Source organism: Tamandua tetradactyla, chromosome 16 (assembly GCF_023851605.1).
Source record: "Tamandua tetradactyla isolate mTamTet1 chromosome 16, mTamTet1.pri, whole genome shotgun sequence".
In the NCBI taxonomy this organism is placed as follows: Eukaryota; Metazoa; Chordata; class Mammalia; order Pilosa; family Myrmecophagidae; genus Tamandua; species Tamandua tetradactyla.
Window position 1 is genome coordinate 49940430 of NC_135342.1, and position 20286 is coordinate 49960715.

The 20286-nt window shown below is 48.0% G+C and overlaps 1 protein-coding gene across 7 annotated transcripts in view; it reads left to right on the forward strand.

Annotated features, from left to right (window-relative positions):
• The window catches only part of GNAO1 (G protein subunit alpha o1), a 182736-nt gene that overhangs the window by 72591 nt on the left and 89859 nt on the right, over positions 1-20286 (forward strand). For all 7 annotated transcript variants that reach the window (XM_077132484.1, XM_077132483.1, XM_077132489.1 and 4 more), the window contains one exon: positions 17314-17455. In XM_077132484.1, coding sequence (XP_076988599.1) covers positions 17314-17455 — 142 coding nt within the window. The remainder of the gene's footprint in view (positions 1-17313; positions 17456-20286) is intronic.

Below are 20286 nucleotides of genomic sequence, written 5' to 3' on the forward strand. Positions count from 1 at the left end.
AAATACCGTTTGTTAATCTCTCTTTTAACAACAACAAAAAAAGTAATAATAATAATTAAGCCAATATCATGCTCAGAGTCTTTGGTAGGCAACAATATTTGCCTTTAGCCCGGGTGGGGAAGGCTAGCAGGAAAGTAGGTTTTGATGGAAGATCAATACCCATTTGGTTGCAATGCCTAGTGCATATCTAGGTGGAGACATGGAATAGGCAGTCCAAGGTCTAAACCCTGGGACATTCCACTGTTCAGTGATTGAATCCCTTCCTCATTGCCAACCAATGCATAAGGTACCCTTCCCACTTGTTGGCAAACTACCTTTGCATTGGCTAGCTCAGGAGGTTTGCTTCCCGTCCCTTCTGGGCCCCTTCTCGGCAGCTAAGGCCGCGTGATTGTCATTAGTGTTCCATGTGTCTGACCAAGCAGCGCTTAAGTGCAGGCATGGACTGTGGCCAGACTTCCAGCCGTACAGAGCCTTCTGGTTGGCCATGCATCTTGTCAGATCCTTGGGATGTGTAGTATCCTCCAGCAAGCTGTACCTCTTTTACCGTGTTCAAACTAAATGTTCCAGATTCATTGGACCTGTCAAATTCCTGGCTACTGACCATATTTATTTGTATGAGGAAAAAAAGTCTGCCTATTCGTTTAGCACTTCTCCTCCCTGCCATCATGCTGGAAATATTCATTCTACCAGGAACGTGTAACTAAATGCCATTGTCTGGCTCTGTGATGAGCCACAATGTCAACAGGGTCAACAGGTGAGAGACCAAGGGGTGTGGCCAGGTGAGGCCTGTGGATCACTGGAGAGTACCTGCTACCAGCAGGCAGATAAACTCTGGTCCCACCCGAGAAGGCAGTCAGTATCCAGTGTTTTGAAAGAGAAGCCAGAAATCAGTTGTCTTTTTGTGGCAGTCCTCCTGATATTTAAATGTTTACTCCATTAAAAAACTAAACTAAATAACCACACACACACAAAAAAAGACCACTGCAGGCCAAACAAAACATTTCTCTGGCCCAAATCCAGGCTGCAGATGAACAGTCTGAGGCCTCTGCTCAGTGACAACAGGCCATTCGGTCACTCTGGTACTTAGACCTACCCCCATTCTTGTAAAATGGGCCCACTCCCAGGGTTATTGGGATGGAAGTTATGAGGTGGGATCTGCTCCAATCCCCAGTTCTGCTGTTCACCACCTCTGAGACATTGCTCAATTAGTTGGTTACCCTCCCTAAGCCTCAGTTTCCTTGTCTTTAAAATGGGGACAGCTGTGTTATTTATTCCTGAGGTTTGGGTGTGAAAATTAAATGAGATGCTATACATAAATGCTGAGCACAAGTTAATGTTTAATAAATAGGAATTGTTATCAGTGTTCAAATGATATATGTGAAGGTGCCTAGAAAACCTGAAAGAGAGTGTTGGGTATTTGTCACTGTTCAGGTAGTGACACACCAGCCAAATCAAGAAGCCCCTTGCCATGTCTCTTCAGCACTGAGAGACAACACGGCTGAATCGAGATGGCTGCTCTCAGCTTTCCCACTTCATTTTTTTCATGAACATGATGAGATTTGTAATATTTCTGATGTCCTGGGTTTTGCCGTTTGGAAAGACCAAGGGCCGTGTCCCCTGGCACCTTGGCTGTGGGGTAGTTGCACCACAGGCTTAGCTGCTCTCCCACCCTCTGGCTCTGAGACTTGCAGCCCCTCCCCTGTTACAAAGCCCCTCCCAGGATCAAGGGTTGCTGAGGAGGCAGAAAGAGAGTTTTCATCATCTCCTTCAAGACATATGGGTAGAGCCATTTATGCCTCTTTGAAAGGTGGGGCTGACTGTGGTTCTTGAGATTGAGTAGGGCTGGGAGAAGTTGAGTATGACAGGGGAGCTCCATGTAGCTCCAGCCTCGAGAACCCTGTTGATAGGTTTCAGCTTGTTATGGACATCCCAGTCAAGGCTACTCCTGCATGCAGCCTTTGTTTTTTTGTGTGGAAAGTGCCATCAGGCACATGCCTGACTTCAGATGGTGCATTATCTGAGCCTCAGAGTAGGTCAGTGGGCTTGAAACAGAACCCACACTGGGAAACAGAATATTTGCATCCTTGCACAGCCTGTTGAAGAGCCCCAGGGACATCTTGTGATCGGTGGGACCAGTATGTTTCTATTGGAGCTCAGCAAATGTTGGAGGAGGGAAGGTCTGGTTTCAGATGGTATAGGCATTACCACTTTAGGAAAACCTGTCAGGAACTGAGGACTGAGTGCACAGTCAGTCCCTCATGCCGTTGAACGCTGCCTACTCACCAGGGAACATGGTCTGCACTGATCAGAGGCAAACTGCTAGGCTTTGCACTTAGTAGGTATTGGGTAAATGTTTATAGAATTGAATGGCATTCTTGGGAGCCTTATTTGTGCCTACATCTGGTCCTGGTAGATTGTGCATATTCTTTACTGCCACCCTCCTCCTTCCTGGCCCCTAATCACCCCTGCTGCCATACCATCCTGATCAGCATGCGTGTTGAAGCTTGAAGCTCAGTGGATGCAGAGTTTTAGGACAGTTGTTTCTGCTGAGCTGGCTATGGTGATAATAAGCAAGCATGAGACTGTGTCAGGACCTCCCTATCCATCGATCCCAGTCTTCATCCCATTCATTCACTATTCACTGCTTCAGCAACCATGTGCCTGCCTCTGTGATAAATACAGGAGCACAAAGACAATCTGAGTTGGCTTCTGCCTTTCAGACATCTCAGTCAAGTGAAAGAGCTGAGCACACCCAAATGGGACTAGGATATCAGGTCAGGAGTGGTGGGTAGAACAGATGCAGTGCTGTGAGTAGTCAACAGAAGGGGCAGGGAAGGGAGTTTATCTCATGAGAATTAAGCTATGATACTAGAGAGGTGTCTAAAGAGGGGTAAGAATTATAATTAAGGGGCCATTGTGGCAATAGAAATCTTTTGTTGGGACCTTTCTCCTACCTCCTTTTTTCCACCTCCTTTCCATTTGGTCAGAAGTCTTGTCCCTCACTAACTTGGTTTCTTTCCTCTGCGGGTGCTTGAGTAATCAATATTCCTTTTAAACTCTGGTCCACAGGCCATCGGTACAGTGGTTTGGCATGTGGGCTTTTGAGAACACCTGCGCAGTTATTAGCCATATGACCTTGGGAAAGCTCATTGACTTCCCTGTCAGCAGCCCCGTATCCTCATCTTTAACATGCAGTTAGTACTAACACTTACATAGCTTGTACTAGCTATGTCCTTACCTGAAAGCCAAATGAGGGTTTGATGAAGTAGAAGGACTCAGGATAGCAGCAGGAGAGGCCCATCCTCCTTGGACCACTTGTCTTCAACCTGAGCCAAGTTCGGTCTTGATTTCCATTCAACTCCGTCTGTCTGATGTTCCACCCTCAGGGACCTCAGCTGCCAGCTGCTGGGCCAGAGACCATGAGGAGGAGCAGGTACTCCTTACCCTGGGCTCACGGATTAGCTAGAGAACCATCAGCTGAGCCCCAGTTCCATCTTACGCTGACCTCAGCATGGCAAACACAGGCCAAGAGAGTCCAGTGTGGCTGTCAGCTGGATCTGCTACACCTACAGCCGGAATGGACGCCTTTGACTTAGACAGCCAAAATGCACTGCACCGCCCAAACATCCTTAGACAGGGGAATCGATGCAGAAGCCCACAAAGTGCTTTCTGTGGACTCTTTTTTTGGGACCATGACCACACAATAATGGTTATTAATGAGAGCTTCCACCTGCCTAAGAAAGGCTGGGGTGAGGCACCCTGAAGGCTATGGTGTGCTATTTAAATCCACCCGACAGAGACCAACATCCTTTCTGGGCCATTTCGCCTGCTTGGGAAGGAAGACTGGTGGGCCTGGGTTCTACTGTGTGTCTCTGTGGCTTCATTTCTCCTGATCTGGCAAGACACACCCTCAGCTAGAATTCTCCTTTCCTCTCTTGCAAAGGCCCGACAAAAGGGTAACACAGAGGGAACCAGAAGAAAGCAGCTAGTGCCATGCATTCAGAGAGGTTCAGGTACCTGTCTGAGTGGAGACGTGGCCCTCCTTGTCCTGTGCAAGTTGGTGTGGCAACTGGCCGTTGTTTGTGGGTTTGGGGGAGACATGAGTTGCCCTGGAGAGGAACGTGGATTCAGATTTGCTTTTGGCAGGCTTCACCACAAGGGCGTGAGAAATCGTGATTTTCCCAAGGACCCCCGTTTCAGTTGATCTATCCCATTTGCCTTGAACTCTCCTCGGCAGGGAGTCAAGAAGGTCGCTCTTTGTTTGTCCGTTTGTTTCAGAACAAACACTCACCTAAAATGGTCACCCGTCTGAGGCAGTGCTTACAGATTCTGTGGCAAATCTGATAGCGTGCCAAGCAGTTTGAACGGGGAAATGGAGGATTCTTTTCATGCCCCTTTGTCTCTGCCGGTTGCTATTGGTGTTTTGGTGTCCTTCCCTGCCCAATTACATGCAAAAGGAGCAAGAAATACAAGTCCCCATTTAAAAGAACAAGAAGGAAAAAAACAAGAGTCCGTGAAAAGCATTTTCCAGGCTTCCTAGGTCTGTAATCTAAAGAAACAAGGAAAGTGAAGTTCCTGATGTTTATATATATATATATATGAAGCAGTTGATCCCCTGAAATGCTGTAAGAGAAAGTTACCTCCAACCAGGTGCTGTCCTGTGATGTGGCAGCCATCAGAGCCCTCAGAAGTTGTGCAGTAACCTAGGTACCCCCTTTCGGACCAACAAGTCTGTGAGGCTAGTCCGGTGCCCTGCTGCCATCCTTCCAAAATAAATTCCTGTGGGTTGTGCAGCCTCACTGTATCATCAAGACTCCCAGTTGCTAAGAACAGAAACCTGCCTCAGAGTGTCTGAATCACAAAAGGGAATGCCTTGGTTCATGGGCTCGGTAGCCTAGAGGTACATTGGCTTCAGGCATGGCTAGATCCAGGGGTCACACAGTTCAGTCTCTCTTTTTCTCATTTGCTTACCTATATATCTGCCTCACTCTCAGGCAAGCCCTTTCCTTGGGGAAGTTCTCAGCAGCTCAAGACGTGTATTATTAATATAATAAACAGCACCAAAAGGAAGGGAGCTTTGAGACAGACCTGAATCTAGTGCCCATCCCTGAACCAATCATGAAGAGTGTGGGCTCTGCTGACTAGCCAGGGGCTCACCCCTGGAACTTAGGCTACAGGTAGGGAAAGTCCCCAAAGTGGGAGGAGGGATAGTTCCCCAAAGAAAAGTTGCACTTCTGTCTCCAAAGGAAGGAAAAATAGCAGCAGGCCATGCCAGTCCAGCAGATGTCCGCTACAGCCCTCATTTGCCGTTTACAAAGCTCATCCTTGCTCAGAGACAAATTCTGCAGTGAGTCACCACCGCACCCCACCGCGAGTGGCAAGGGATCCAGGAGGAACCCAGATAGGAGCCCTCTTACAGTCAGAGTCCCACCTGGTCCCCTTCGGTGACAGAACCTTTGGACTTGTTGGTCCTGGTGTCAGAATGGGAGATGGTTCTACGGTTTCGGGTTTGTGAATGCCTTGTCTGTGAGCTGTCTGCCAGAGCTGGCAGGCTTGAGTGGTCTTTTCTCTTTCCTGTGTTCATGAGAACACATCCAGGGGCTAATGAGCAATTCATGAATAATGAACAAACATGCTGTAGGCAGGAAAGCATGAAGGACTTTTTCCCAAGAATTTGAACAAGATGAGCAAAGCTTTGCAGCCTGGCTTGTGCATTCTCCACAGAATATAATAAAAAAGCTGAACAAATTGCCCCCCAAAGTATAATATTGTTCATATGGTAAACATAATGTACTAATAAGAAGACCTCCTCCATTTCATTATGTCAGCAGAAGAGGAAAGGGCAATCTAGCAGCTGCCCTAATCAGGCAAATGGAAAACCAGAAATTCACTTAGATTTAGGCAGTAAAATTGACATTGAACCAATTTGCCTCACGCACAGGCTTTTACTGCACTTAACAAAAGCTCTTGTCTCTACATAAGGCCTTGTAAAAAGGGCTCAGAAGCCATTAAGCTCTCTGTCATGTCTTTGCAACCTAACCAGTGAATTTAACAGTTGGATTTCAAAGGATGATTTTGGTTTTCTCAGAAGTGGGTGTGGGGTGGACAGCGTAAGGTGGCCATATGTCCTGACCCTTAGAAAAGCTATGAGAACCAAGAAATTAAGATTAAAGGGAGCTGACCCCAGGCCAGTGAGTGAGGGGGTGATTCTGTTAATATCACTAAGAAAAGGGCCACTGATGCTGGGTGCTACAGGGGTTAAGGCTGTTCAGGATTCAAGGTGGAGATGGGATTGGCAGCCAGAGGTAGGAAGTGGTGGGAAGTGGGGGTGGGGATGTATGTCTGTCCACCACCAATTTAAAGGCTACTTCCCTTCACACAGGGAATTATATGTAGAATCACCATTTTAGAGCTGAAGAAGTCCTAAGCATTCTCCTGTTTCATTTAATCATTCAACCAACATGTATTGTACATTTACTACAGGCCAAGCCCTGCTCAGGTCATTGTGGTCAGTGAGCAAGACAGATAAGGTCCCTGCCCTCATGGAGCTCACATTGAGTCATGGGAAATCAGACAAGGATACAAATAAATACTATCACATGATGACAGATGTTCTAAAGGAAAACAAGGCCTGGTGGAGGGAAGGGGCTGAAGAGCCAGGGCACCCTGAGGAGTTGACAGCTAAGCAGAGCCATGAAAGCAATGAGCTCTGCAAGTATGTAACTCCGAGTCCCTCATCTTTTGTCTACCAAGAACCTCTTTGCATGTTTTCCCGCATGAACCTCCATATTTTGTGAGCTGTTACATCCCCAAAAGGCTGCATTTGGAAAAGATGTAGATGTAACCTTGAAGCTTGACCTACCGGAGTGAAACGGGGCTATCACAGGGAGGGGACACAACCCAGGCTCAAAGCCAATACCTGACCTGTGTTAAGAGGTTAGGACAAAACCCACAGGAAATCAGTCCAGAGTCCCAGTGCCTTGTCCAAGCTCATTCCAGCGGTCACTGGCAAAGCCAGGACAAGAACCCAGATCTGCTGAGTGCCACTGGATTTCCTCAAAACTCTGGCATGGGCTAGAACAGTGGATGGAATCTGAGGGTAGATCAGGAACCCAGGAAAACATAGGCCCTCTAGGTATCCAGATAGGAGGCTGGCAGAGTTACTTTAAGGGGTCTCCTCAAAGGCCAATAATGCTGACCTGAGAAAGGCTGGCCGGAATCCACAACTCCCTGGGGTGTCCTTCTGCCCACTTCATCTGGAGTTGCAATGCTGGTTAGTGGTCAGACTGCACCCACCTAGGTCTTCTGCCTCCAAGTCCAAAGTGCCATGCCTCTTAAGGCCAGGGCCCCGGTATTCAGATCAGCCACACCACCAAGAGAAAAAGGAAGAGGGCTCTAGAAGGCACTGCCCTGAGCATCATGCCCCACAAAATACGAGTTGTGTGGGCCCCTCCAGCACCACAAGTCTTAGGAAATGGCAGAGTCCTCATTATTTTCCAGATTCCAGCAGAGGCTCCGCACTGGAATCACAGTAAGTCCTGGCTTTGCCCCTGCACTGTCTCATAAAAATTGGCAGCTGACATCTTCTCTTGTGGCCTGAATCTCCCCTGGGAAAAATGGCATTTTTATAACACATTTCTGCAAGTCACTGTCATTGGGACCTCCCCCTTATTTGTCCCAGTCCTGCCCCTAGGGGATGGAGTTGCTTATTACTATTATTTCAGAACTCGTTAAAATACTCTTCTATTTTATTGTAGTATTAGAATATCAAGTTTGAAGTATAGTTTTAGTTACTAAGGAATCTTATTTATTTTGAAAATAATTTATCTCTTATAGTACAACTTCACCCCACAGTTAAACAACAAAGTTTCAATTGGGTCTTTCTTCTCATCTTTTCAAATGGCCAAGGCCACCTTCCCTTTGTGCTCACCCGCTTGGCATGAGCCCAGGCGTGTGCGCCCAAGGGCCTCCCTGCCTCTGGCCTGTACTGTCTGGGTTCCGTAGCTCCTTGTTTTCCTTGGGAGAAGCGGGCTCACGCCCAAGCAGCCTCCCTAGCGGGTGAAGCATACTATGGCCCACAGTATTGCATACCATGAGCCACCCCAGTGTCCACCGAGCTCATGGCCCGTCCGGATGACAGGACACCAACCAGCCAGTGAAGTCTCTCGGACACCGCAGAGTTACATCCGTGACTTCCTGATGTTCTCTCCAGCTGGGCTCCTCTGAGCCCCCACAGCTCCCTCAGGTCCCCCCAGACCACTAGACAGCGGCCCCTGAGGGCAGGCTTGGCCAGGGGGCGGGGGTGAGGGCAGCGCTCTGTACCCATGCCTGGCGTGAAGAAGACACTCCATACCTAACTGTTAAAATGAACATCAGGTTCAATGTGAACAAAAACATCTCCAGGGTGATTACAAGACGTGTAAACAAAACAGCACGCATATGGACTCCCAGGTGAAAGGGCAGAAATACACGCCAAACACCTATATTGGCAGCAGTTCCCTCCAGGGGGTGGGATGATGGCTGGTTTTATTCTTCTTTTTCACTTAGCTGTATGGGTTGGATTCTAGAAGTATTCCAAGAATGGGCCCTTCCGTCATGGCTGGAGAAGTCAAGGAATAAGAAAGGAAAGCTGCCATTTAAAAACGAGCCACCAGTGGGCATCAAGGTGGTCTGCGTGGTACACACAGGTGGACATTCTTTGTTTCAACAGGTGAGAGTTTGTTTAGGGGTGACTTTGGGAAGAATGTAAGTAGTGCATTAGCCCCATGTGATTGAGCCCCTGCTGCCCTCTCTGACCTCTTACCCCCACTCACGCTGGCACTAACTCCGGTCGGGTTACACTGACTCCTTGCTGTTCCTACAACATACAAGGCACCCGGGACCTTTGCGTTTGCTGTGCTCTCTGCCCGAAATGCTGTTCTCCAGATGCCTGCTGGGCTGGCGTCTTCTCATCATTCAGGCCTCAGCTCCACACACTGGTCCTGGCTCTTCACTGCCACTGCATCCTCTCCCAGTTCACTCTCCACCCTGTTTTGTTTCCCTTGTTTGCTTACTTCTTTATTTTCTGTCTACCTCTGCTAGCCACAGGCCCTGCCTTTGAAGACATGGATTATGTCTGCCCTGTTCACCCCTGTCTCCCAGGTGCTGTATGAATTCCACCTGGCACAGAAATATCTGATGAATGCATTGAGTGATTAATAATTTCATTATTTCAAGAATTACATTGTAAGAGTGAGGCTAAAGTGGATATTTAAGTTTTAAAAGTGAGTTAATTTAAAGAAAGATGAAGTATATAGGGTGATCCTTAGATGCGGTGAAATTCATGAAGGTGGTTTGTAAGTGCTAAGATGTAGGAAACACAACTCTGAGAGGCAATGTTGCTTCCCAGAGACAGTCTCAGTCTTGTTAGCATAAGCCCTCAGGTCTTTGGCACACTTACAAGCCCACACCACCCCTTTCCCCTATAGCAGTGGCTCTGGCCTGCCTACGGCTTCAGGAGCCACAGGGCCTCTCCCAAGCGTCAGTGGCCTGCCTTCAGCACTGCAGGGGCAGCAGGGGCTGCCTTGATGGGTGTTTGCCAAGGGGCACCTGACCTGACAGTCCGGGGACAGAGATTCACCCACTAGGCCAGGCCCACCCTCAGACAAAATTCTAGACAGAGGAGGAAGATTTAAGAGAACGGGGGTGCTCTCCCACTCCTTCATCTGTTAAAGGTATTTTTTAAGACACAAAACAGTTCTCTTCTCCAGTCCCTTGCTGTATTAGTTTCCTGTGGCTGCCGTAACAAATTAGCACAAACGAGGTGGCTTAAATCGTTTATTTTTTTCACAGTTCTGCAGGCCGGAAGTCTGAAATCAAGGTGTCAGTGAATTTGCATTTCCACCAGAGGTTCTGGGGCAGAAGCCTTCTTTGCCTCTGCCAGTTTTTGGTAGCTCCTGGAGGTCCTTGGCTTGTGGCTGCCTGACTCCAGTCTGTGCCTCCATCTTCTCATGGCCTTTTCTTCTTTTCCCTATCTTCTCTTCTGTCTCTTACAAAGATGCTGGTCACTGGATTTAGGGCCCACCTAGGTAATCCGGGATGACTTCATCTAATGGATCTTTAATTTATTTACATCTGCATAGAGCTTTTCCCAAGTAAGATCACATATTCACTGGATCTGAGGGTTAGGATGTGGAAGAATCTTTTTTAGGGCTCTGCATTTGTTCATGACCATTTTCTTGGCTTTGCAGGGAGGGGGAGGGAAAGGATTATTTTATTTCACCCAGTTTTTGCCAAGTCAGACCCAGTTGTGTTGAAAGAGGCAGAAGGACACCTTCAGGAAGCTACCAATGGTGGATTGAAGGATGCAGTAATCTTGAGGTGGCCCCACCTTTGTCAGTCGAGGGACCAGCCTTTATGCCTGGGAAGAGTACGTCTTCTGATCTCCCATCAGGGACATCCGGGTCTCAGTGCCTCTGCTCACCTGGAGTCCTGGGAAATCAGAAATCAAGACCCAGCATAATTACTTTGCAAAATGTACGTATCTTACTCTGAGCTAGCCATTCAAAGCACAGATGCCCTCTAGCTCCCCAGCACCCCATTTAGTTGGAGCAAGGCATTGCTGTACTGGGTGGCAGGGAACCCATAGCCTGGAAGATAAGACTAGCAGTCTTGGCTGCTTTGGCATTGATTTGTCTGTGACTTTTAAATAATACTAGCAGCTGGCAGTTATTGGGCCTGACTGCGTGCCAGGCCTTCCCACACATTATTTAATATTGCCAGCTTCCCTCTGAGGGAAAGTCATTATCCCCATCTTACCAAGGAGACACTTGACCCAGGAAGGTTGAGAAATTGCGCATAGTCCACACATTAGTGAATGGGAGAGTCCAACCCCTTACAGGTGCTCAGTATGGATTTGTGGAATGAGTGAATGAATGAACAAATGAATGAATGTGGTCCTCTATGGGATCTGGACTGCTACAGGCCCTGGAAACTCCCACTTTCTGCCTACCCCTGTCCCTGCCCACACCTTGCACCCTCTGAAACACTGTTGACTTTTCTGTGTAAATCCCCACTCCTGGCAGAGTCCACTAAACCAGGGCCTCAGGTCTCTCCTCCAGGTAAAATCCCACAGGCCAAAAGGCTTCATTCAAGTGACAGGAAATGTAAGAACAGGGTCGGTGGAAGAGCCAACAGGAAGAAGAAAGAGGGGAGTTTGAGGCAGGCCCCTCTCAGATATCACCCCCTCAGATGCTTCCCCTCAAGTCTTCCCCTCTCAAAGCTGGTTTGCTGTTTCCTGCGGGAGCCTCTGAGCCTGGCTGGTGTTCGAGGCACTTCCCGCATTGAATTAGCTCGCTGGTTGTGCTTTATACTTGAGGTTCCACGGACAGCTCACTCAGGAGGGAACATCAGACCTACCCTAGACTCCAGAGCCAGCCCCCTGACTGGGGTCTCCCCCCCGCCCACACATGAACTATCTTCCATTTGTGTAGTGCACATTTCCCCAGCACCCCTGGGTGCAGCTGTGGGCTCTCGGAGACTCTCAGAGAACACACAGAGAAGTGGCCCCCCAAGGTGCCACCTTCACTTAATGCTATTCTCTGCCTAGAGCCCTACCCCGCTCCCCGTGTACCGAGCCAACTCTAACTCCAACTTTCGTGCCGCTTCCTGAGAGGCTCTTTCTGCCCGCAACCTGCACCCCAGTACTCTAGGTCTTCTAGTTCTTTCCGGACATGTTTTTCTCCTTGGTATCACTTACCTCAATGATTATTTAAATAACCATTTGTGAAATTATTTATTCCATATTTATTTCTCCAATTAGAAGTAATCTTCATGAGGGCAGAAATTGTGTCTGTCTGTTCACCCTTTTATCTCCAGCATTGGGACAGTGTCTGGCACACAGACAGTAGGTACCAAAGAAACGTGTGAAAAATAAATGAATGAGGAAATGAAGGCATTAACAAGCTTACCAAATACCTCCCCGGGAAGGCTCCAAGTTATTGGAAACAAGAGCTTTTAAGACAGGAGGGGGAAATGTCTTTCTGTTTTGCAGTTGATTCGATGTTCTTCCTCACCCAACACCACTCATCACCCTTCTCTACCCCAGGGAGCAGCACCTCGTCCTCCTCCTCCCTCTCTCCCTCCCCCTCCTCCCCCTCCTCCCCCTCCATCCTCCTCCCCCCAGCAGGCAGTGATCCTCCCATGGCTCCCCTCCTCCCCCTCCATCCTTCCCCCCCCCCCCCCCCCAGCAGGCAGTGATCCTCCCATGGCTTCCCAGCCTTCTCAAGAGGAAAGGCACGGGGCATCTGACCAAATGCACTTTCTCTACCACCCTCACACACCGAATGATGATGATGATGATGATGATGATGATGATGATGGTGATGATAGCAGCAGCTAACTCTGACTGAATGCTTACTGTGGCAGGCAGTTTCCCTTATGTGTGTGTTGATTCCTTTGATCCTGACCACCACCCAGCAAGAAGAGCTATTATGCTCATCTCCGAGGAAACCGAAGTGCCAAGAGCTTGCGGAAATTGCCTGAAGTCACACCATTAGAGTCTGGCTCCAGAAGCATTCCCTTAATCTAGATCATTAAAGGGGATGTGGTGTGGATGTAGAGACACTCCCAGTGGGGCAGGAAAGGGTGTGGGGAAGGGGAAACCGAGGAGGAGCCCATAACCCAGCCTGGAGATGGAAGAAAGGTTCATGTGTTCCCAGCAGCTTTGGATCTGTGAGTTTGTGAACCTCCTGAAATTGCGTGTGTTGGTGCATTTGTTGCAATCTCTGGGGGGGGGGGGGGGTGAGTCAGAGAAGCATAAGGGCTGCTGGGCCAGATGATGCTCCGAGGTCCCATCCAGCTCCCACAGCCTGTGGTTCTGTGCCCATATAAGGCCACTGAGCCTCGGGAGTCTCGCTGCAGCTATGTGCAGTTCTTCTGTGAAGGGTGAGCAAGAGCAAAGGGAACCTAAGCCCAGGCCTCCTACGGGGGGCCCAAGGCAGCAACCAGAGGAGGTGAGTGGAAGGGAGAGTGGGATCCCTCCTTGCTGTCTTTTTCCCAGAAAACTCAGATCTGCCCAGCCAGGTTTGGCTGCCACCCCTACCCCCCACCCCCTCCCCATTTCTCTTGAGATCCTCAACGCGTTGCCAGGTTTTCAGAGACCAGCAGGCAGCTCCTGTCCAAAGTCAAACATTCAGGCCTGCAGAGTCAACCCTTGCCTCCTTTCAGACTGCGTGTTCCTCATGTTTCTTCTGGTCTGGTGACCTGGAAGTCCCGCAGGGTCCCTGAGTTTTTGGTGGACCCCAGTGCAGAGTCTAGCTTGGCCTCCCTTTGCAGCCCTGACCTTGCCAGGTACAAGAGGTTTAGTGCATCCCCCACTCCTATGACCACCTCCACCCTTGCTCCCACCGCCCCACACACACACTTCTGCCTCCTTTAGTGAGCTCCTTGGAAAAGGCAGGTCTTGTGCATCTGTGTCCTCCTGGCTCTGTAGTTATGTCCCCCTTTCTCTGAGCACTGTTAGAACCCTTCCCTGTGCCAGGTAATATAAGGAGCAGGGACAGAGACCTGGCACCTCCCTCCAAGGGCTTACAGCCTTGTGGTAAAGATGGAAAGTTAATAAATAAGTCTATCAGCAGATGATTCCTGGCTCTTGTTATAACCAAGGTACAAAAGAAGGTCCAAAGTCATGACTGTTGGTTGTAAATGACAGAAACCCAAGTTAAATTAGCTTATGCAAATAAGAGGGAATTATTTGGCTCATGGAACTCAAAAGTCTAGAAATGAGGTTGGCTTTAGGTGTGGCTCACATGATGATTCTGCAGTCTCTACACTCAACTGTGTAGCTGAGGAACAGTTCATCTCAAGCTGCTGTGGCTTGAGATGCCAGCGACTAACTGCTAAGGTCTCTTATGAACCCTCACTCCTGCTTCTCAGATCCCAGCCCCATGACCTCCAGGACTCAGACCCGGGCTATGACAGGAGACTGAACTCATCTGGGCTGCCTCCCAGCCCCAATCCAGAGCCCTCCTTTCCTTACCCTACCCTCTAGAGTGTTAGGCTGATGTTGTGGGGGAGGGGCCTCTGGTCATGGGTGAAATCTCTGGATTTTCTGGGAACTCCAATGCCATTCGGCCACTTACCAGCTCTGTGTCGCCAGCTAAGTAACCCAACCTCTCTAAGCCTCAGTTTCTCATCTGTAAAGAGAAAATAATAGTTTCTTATCTCCTAGAGTTGTTTTGAAGAGTAAATAAGATAATGCATATAAAGCAGTTAGCACAGAGAATAATAAATCCTCAAAATTAGCTGCTGTTATTATTCTGCTGCTTTTATTCCACAAATGAGAAATTGCATTTGAGGACTTTTGACTTTAGAATGAGAATGCTGTTTGTAACAGCTACCCTCTATTCTCACCATATGATAACCACCTTAAATTTGTTCCTCACAGAAGCTCCAGCAAATGAGAAACCAAGGCCTAAGGGGTTAAATGAGGTTACCAGGGACACACAGCTCATCAGTGACAGAGCTGGGATTTGCTCTGCTCTGAGGACTGCTCATGCCTCTCTGTGATGACATGGGGAGACTGAAAATAAAGGGCCCTTATTTGAATCTTTTAAGGAAGTCAGTGCTGAGAAAAGAAAGGAGAAGAACGTGCTCTGAAAAAAATGCTGGAAGGACTTACAACAAAAATTCCCCAGTGTTTCTCTCTGAGTGGTCAGATTTTGAATAATATTTCTTCCTCGCGTTTTTCTGTGTGGACCCAGTTTTCTAGTGTGAGTACACACTTCCTTGTAAATAGGGAAACTATGAAATTCTACTCTGAAATCGGAAGTCTAATTTTAATCTAATGTGAATCAGTTTTAGCAAGTCCTGAAACTAATAATCATAATTTGAGCAGCTCTCCCCACCCCACCCCAAGTCACCTCATTTTTGCAAACCTCAAATGAAGTCATTTTATCTTGGGCTACCTTGAGTGCCAAGTTGGGGCCTGCCAGGCCGTATTTGCCTGGTCCAACCTCTGGATTGAGGTGTGGTAGAAAGGGCTGTGTCTAGGGCACCTGGGATCTCCTCCTGGCCCTGGCACTTATCTCCTTCAGCCTTGGTTTCTTCTTCTGTCAAACAATATAATAAAAACTGACCCCATCTGCCTTGGTAAGTGAGTCTGAGAATCAGTGATACATAATGGATGTGGAAAACGATAGCCCCATCTTCTAGGGGAAAGAAATCCTGTAGTCAGTCAAGGATTTAGTGAGCATTCCCAGGTCAGTAGCAAGACCTGCTGATCCAGAGAGATGCATATAAAGCCCACTGCTCTGGCTTCTGTGAGAGCATATCATGGGGACCAGAAAATTCTGCCTGTACCTCTCAGGTCGCCCAGACAGTTTCTGCCCTCTGAGAGGAGTCTGGTCACACAGGCTGGGTAACAGTTGCCTTTCTTTTATGTTTTTTTTGTGGTTGTTCTCAAGTTCACAGTATGTACCTTAACTTATCACACTTTACTTTCAAATGGTATTATACCATTTCACATATAAGACTCTTTTAATAGCATACTTCCATTTTATCCCTCCCATGCTTTGTGCTGTTGTTGTATAGTATAGGTTTTACTTCTGCATATGTTATAAACAGCATGATACATTTTTCAGCCTTTGTTCTTTCTTGATGTCAGGTTGAAGAAGTTTCTCTTGCTATGTCTTCAAATTCACTGATCTTCTGCAGTGACTAATCTGCTATGAATTCCATCCAAAAAGTTTTACTTCAGATGCTGTGTTTTCATCTCTGGATGGCCCATCTTCTTTTCCTATTTCCCATTTTTCTCTTTATTATGTTCGTGTTTTCCTTTAATTTCTTGAGAATATTTAAAATAGATGCTTTAAAATTCTTAATTGCTGATTCCATCATCTCTGTCACTTCTGAGTCTGCTTCTACTGACTGATTTTTCTCCTGGTTTTGGGTCATGTTTTCCTGATTTTTTGCATTGTTTAGGAATTTTTAATTGGAGGCTAGATATTATGAATATTATCTCATTGAATGCTTGGATTTTGTTGTCCTAGTTTTACAGAATGTTGGATTTTATTCTTTCAGGCAGTTCAATTATTTGCTGGTCAGCTTGATTTTTTTCAAGGCTTGTTTTTAAGTTTTGTCAGGGCAGGTCTAAAGTCACCTTTACTCTGGGACTAGTTAAGCCCTACTAGTATGTCACAAGCCTTTTGGGGTCTCTGCTGAATACCTCAGGTATTCAGCAAGGACTCTCTTCTCTGGCTGATTGAAACTTGAACATCTCACAGCATTGAGTGTGCTCTGGGAATTGTCTTCTTAGAGCTCCCTTATAGTTGTGCTTTCCCTGGTGGTTGCCCTTCACCCAGATTGTGGAGACACAACTTACACAACCAGTGTTCAGCCAAAGACTCTTCTCTGGTCCTCAGCCCCATAGATTCTAACCACCTCAGCCCTCCTGAACTCTGATCTTAATCTCTTCAGCTCATGAGACAGCTGTGCTCTGCTTGGGTTTTTCCCTTCCTGCTCTGTGGTCTTGAAAACACCTCTCGGCAGAAAGCATTCGTTGAGTGGGCACCGTCTATAGGGAGAAGGAGCATTTGAGCATGCCTACCCTTTCTGATCCTATCCTTAGAGGAGAATGGGAGGGCAGGGAGTGTCACGTGGCCTCTGAGGACAGCAGTATCACCTTTGTGTCCTCTGTGTCAATGTCCACATTCAGCAGAATAAGGGTGACATGGAGGTGAAGTCCCAGCCAAGGATGAAAGAGTCAGCAAACTTCTTCTGTTGACTTCTGTATTGTGAAAGATGGTTATTTGTTCGTTTTAAGTGAGTTATCCTACCTTCGTTTAAAGCACTGTGTGTGTTCTGTGTCAGAAAAATGTATTATTCATTTACAGACTTCTTGCAGAGATCTTTGACAGTGTGCTCCCAAGTGGATATTTAAGCTAAGACCCTAAGTGAGTTTTGCTTCAAAATATGAATAGCTAACATTTATTCAGTGCATACCATGGGCCCCCACCTGTTCTAAGTGCTTTCAAGTATTGTGAACACCTGGTTGATGGATCTTTCTTTCACCTTGTATAGGGAATGTAAAAAAACTGTTTCTTTTTCAATATTCTGTTTTTCAGATTCTTTTTCAGTGACTTAGATAGATCTTTCCGTCAGATGTTGCAGCACTGATGCAGCAACTCAGTAATTCAGCATCCAGATTGGACCTAACCCTCAGCCCACTGAGTCAAGGGTTTGGCCCCGGGGGTGTCACAGGCCTAGTGCCGCTCTGGGTCGAGTTGCATGAGGACAGTGCGCTTATCAGACATGGTATGTGTGGTTCTTCCTTAGGATCATCCATGAAGACGGCTTCTCTGGAGAAGACGTGAAACAGTACAAGCCTGTCGTCTACAGCAACACTATCCAGTCCCTGGCAGCCATTGTCCGGGCCATGGACACTTTGGGCATCGAATACGGTGACAAGGAGAGAAAGGTAGGCCCCTGTGCCCACGGGCACGGCGAGGAGAGGCCTGCCCACTGCCTCCTCTTTAAATGCCAGCCTGCCTTAAGAGAACCAGATGCGATTGTTCAGTGTCTGGGCGGGACGGCATGATCACTGTCCTCAGCCAGTGTGTCCATCGATTTGGTAAATGCAGTTAAGTAGGAGCTTCAGTGACGAGCAAACCCACACACAAAGTAACCAGCAGGGACAACAGCCACAGAATTCCAGGGCTTATTTTGCAGATGAGAAAGGGTCTAGAAACTGTTCTAAGTTGGGGCTGCCATGACACTGTGCCAGTACCTGCCCTTGGACAGTTAACTTGAACAGAAAAAAATATTTATTAAACAAAACAAACTCTGCCTGGTCACCATCTCTGGTTCTCAGAAGACCTTTCCTTGCCTTTCTGAGGGTAGGATAAGCCATGTGAATGGCCTCTGACTCCCCCTTTAAAACATGGGATATGTTTCTTTCCTCTCCTGAGTGAGGTTGAGACCCTGAGGGATTCTTCTTCCTATGGGAAGTTGAGCTCCTAGAACAGGGACTGTTTCTGAGTTGAGTTTCCGGGCATTTGATAAGTGATGAGTATGACAAGTAAATAAAAGCCTTTTATTTTCAAATATTTGCATTAATTCTAAGACTGAACTGTAGACAGCTACTCTGACAAAGATAAATAAAAGGGAAGGAGGGAGCAGCGAAAGCAGCTTCAGAGAATTCCATCCAGGAGTGGCTCTTTGTCCCTATTGGGATTCCGAATCCCTGTGGTCTCCTCCCTGGGACCTGGAGAGTGGAGAAGGGGAGAAGGTGGAGGGCTCTGAGCACCTGGACCCACAGTGGAGCCCTGGACGGAGAACATTAATCTGATTACTTTGTGATTTGGTTGTGAATTATACAGAACCTGTTTTGCTAAAAATCAGCTCCTTCACAGAGGAAAACTATCCTTGCCTTCTGTAGGTCTGATAAATCATCCGTGACAGATAGTTTTAAATGTAAAAATTGAATATGCTATGCACAGACTCCTAATTCCATTGGGCAGACTTACTCCAGTTCAGACATTGGCTGCTCCAGGTACTGGGAAGCTCGATCATTGTGTGTGTGTCTGAGGCCAGGAGAGGGCAGGCAAGCCAGGTGCTGGCTGCAGCAGGGACCGCTCCCACCCCACCCCACCCCACCCCTACTCCAATGGGCAGGCTTTGATTATGGTCATTGAGCCAGAGCCTATGGAAAGAGGGAAAAAAAATGGAAGGGTCCTGTTAGTTCTTCAGCCTCGTTTCTATTAAGCATTCCCTGGGGGCTTCCTGGATGCTGGGCTTTGTACTGGGTGTGGGGGATATAGGAGTGAGCGGAGAGCGGACAGTGTCTGAGAAACCAGACCATCCACAAATACCTACTCAGGTGGATGAGAATCAGCCCAGGTGATCCCAGTGCTTCATTCATTTTAACAACAGTAGCTCCAGTGGTAATAAAATCAGCTGTCATGTATTGAGCACCTGTTAGCTGCCAGGCACCACGCTCAGCACCTTACATGTACTAACTCGTTTGAATGAACTCAGGCATTGACGTCCAGAGCCGGGAATGCCTGGTGGGATCTTCAGGCATGGCGCAGGCCCCAGGCTTTTGGCTTCTCTCTATCTCCCATTGGCCAGGGCGGGAACATGGGGCCTGAATGTGGGTTACCCAGAAGACAAGATGCAGTGCAAGGGCCCAAGTGCCCATAGCACACCCACACCCACCCACACAGATACACACACATACAGCGTGTGAGCTTTTCCAGTGGGGGTGGGGGAACCCAAGTAGGGGGGCACTAGCGCTTCTTTCCCCCAGATCTCCTGCCCTGATGACAACCCAGAAAAGTCTGATTTTGGAGTGTTTTTTTACCTTTACTTTTGGAAAGCATTCATTGTTCTTGAGCCACCACCTCCCCCCCCCCCCCATTTTATAATCTTGAATAGAGAGAAGATTGCTTGAGAATTTCTGAGAACATGATACATTAAGGACTCTACTGCAGGGCCGCTGAGGAGCAGGAACCCCTCTCCAGCTGTTTCTCCTCTGTGGGATTTCCTGGTCAAGTCAGCCTTTGAGTAGGAGAGAAGGCTGAGAGCAGTGTCCACTGACACTGTGATGGCCAGTGTCACAATGGCAGGTGCCTGGCCATTCCCAGGCCAGCACAGACCTGTGAGGCACAGGCCTCCTGGGGAACCTCTTCCCTGGATTCTCATACCTGTGAGGAGCAGGAAAGAAACTTCACCCAAGGCTCAGTCTAGAGCAGCCCAGGCAGCTAGAGAAGGCATTACCTAGGAGCATGGATTTGCAGTCTGCGCAGAAGAGAGCAGCACTTGAGTCTCCCCTCTTGATGGGGAGACAGATAAGGCCTGGAAGAGCTGCTTCACCTGCCAGTATGGGGAGGTACCTCAGAGCCAAGTGCACCTTCAATCTGTCCTCCTCTTTCCTTGCTCTTGAGAAGCTTTCTTTCAAGAGACAGACAGCAGACAAGTCAACAGATAGGTGATGGCAGTAGTCTCTGACAATGGTAAGGGTTGTGAAGAAAATGAAATAGGGTGATAGAGAGACCGAGGGCATAGGACAGCAACTACTTCAGATGGCATGGGCAGGGAAGGCTCCCCTGACAAAGGGATATTTAAGATGAAACCTGACCATGAGAAGGAGTCAGCTATGGGAGAATGAGGGCACAAGAGATTCCAAGCAAGCACAGCAGTCCTAAGGTAGGAGTGAAACTGGCATGTTGGGAGAAAAGAAAGCTTCTAGTCAGCCTGAACTGCCTTGTGGGGCAGGGTTGGACCTGGGTATTGGACACCCTCCAGTTC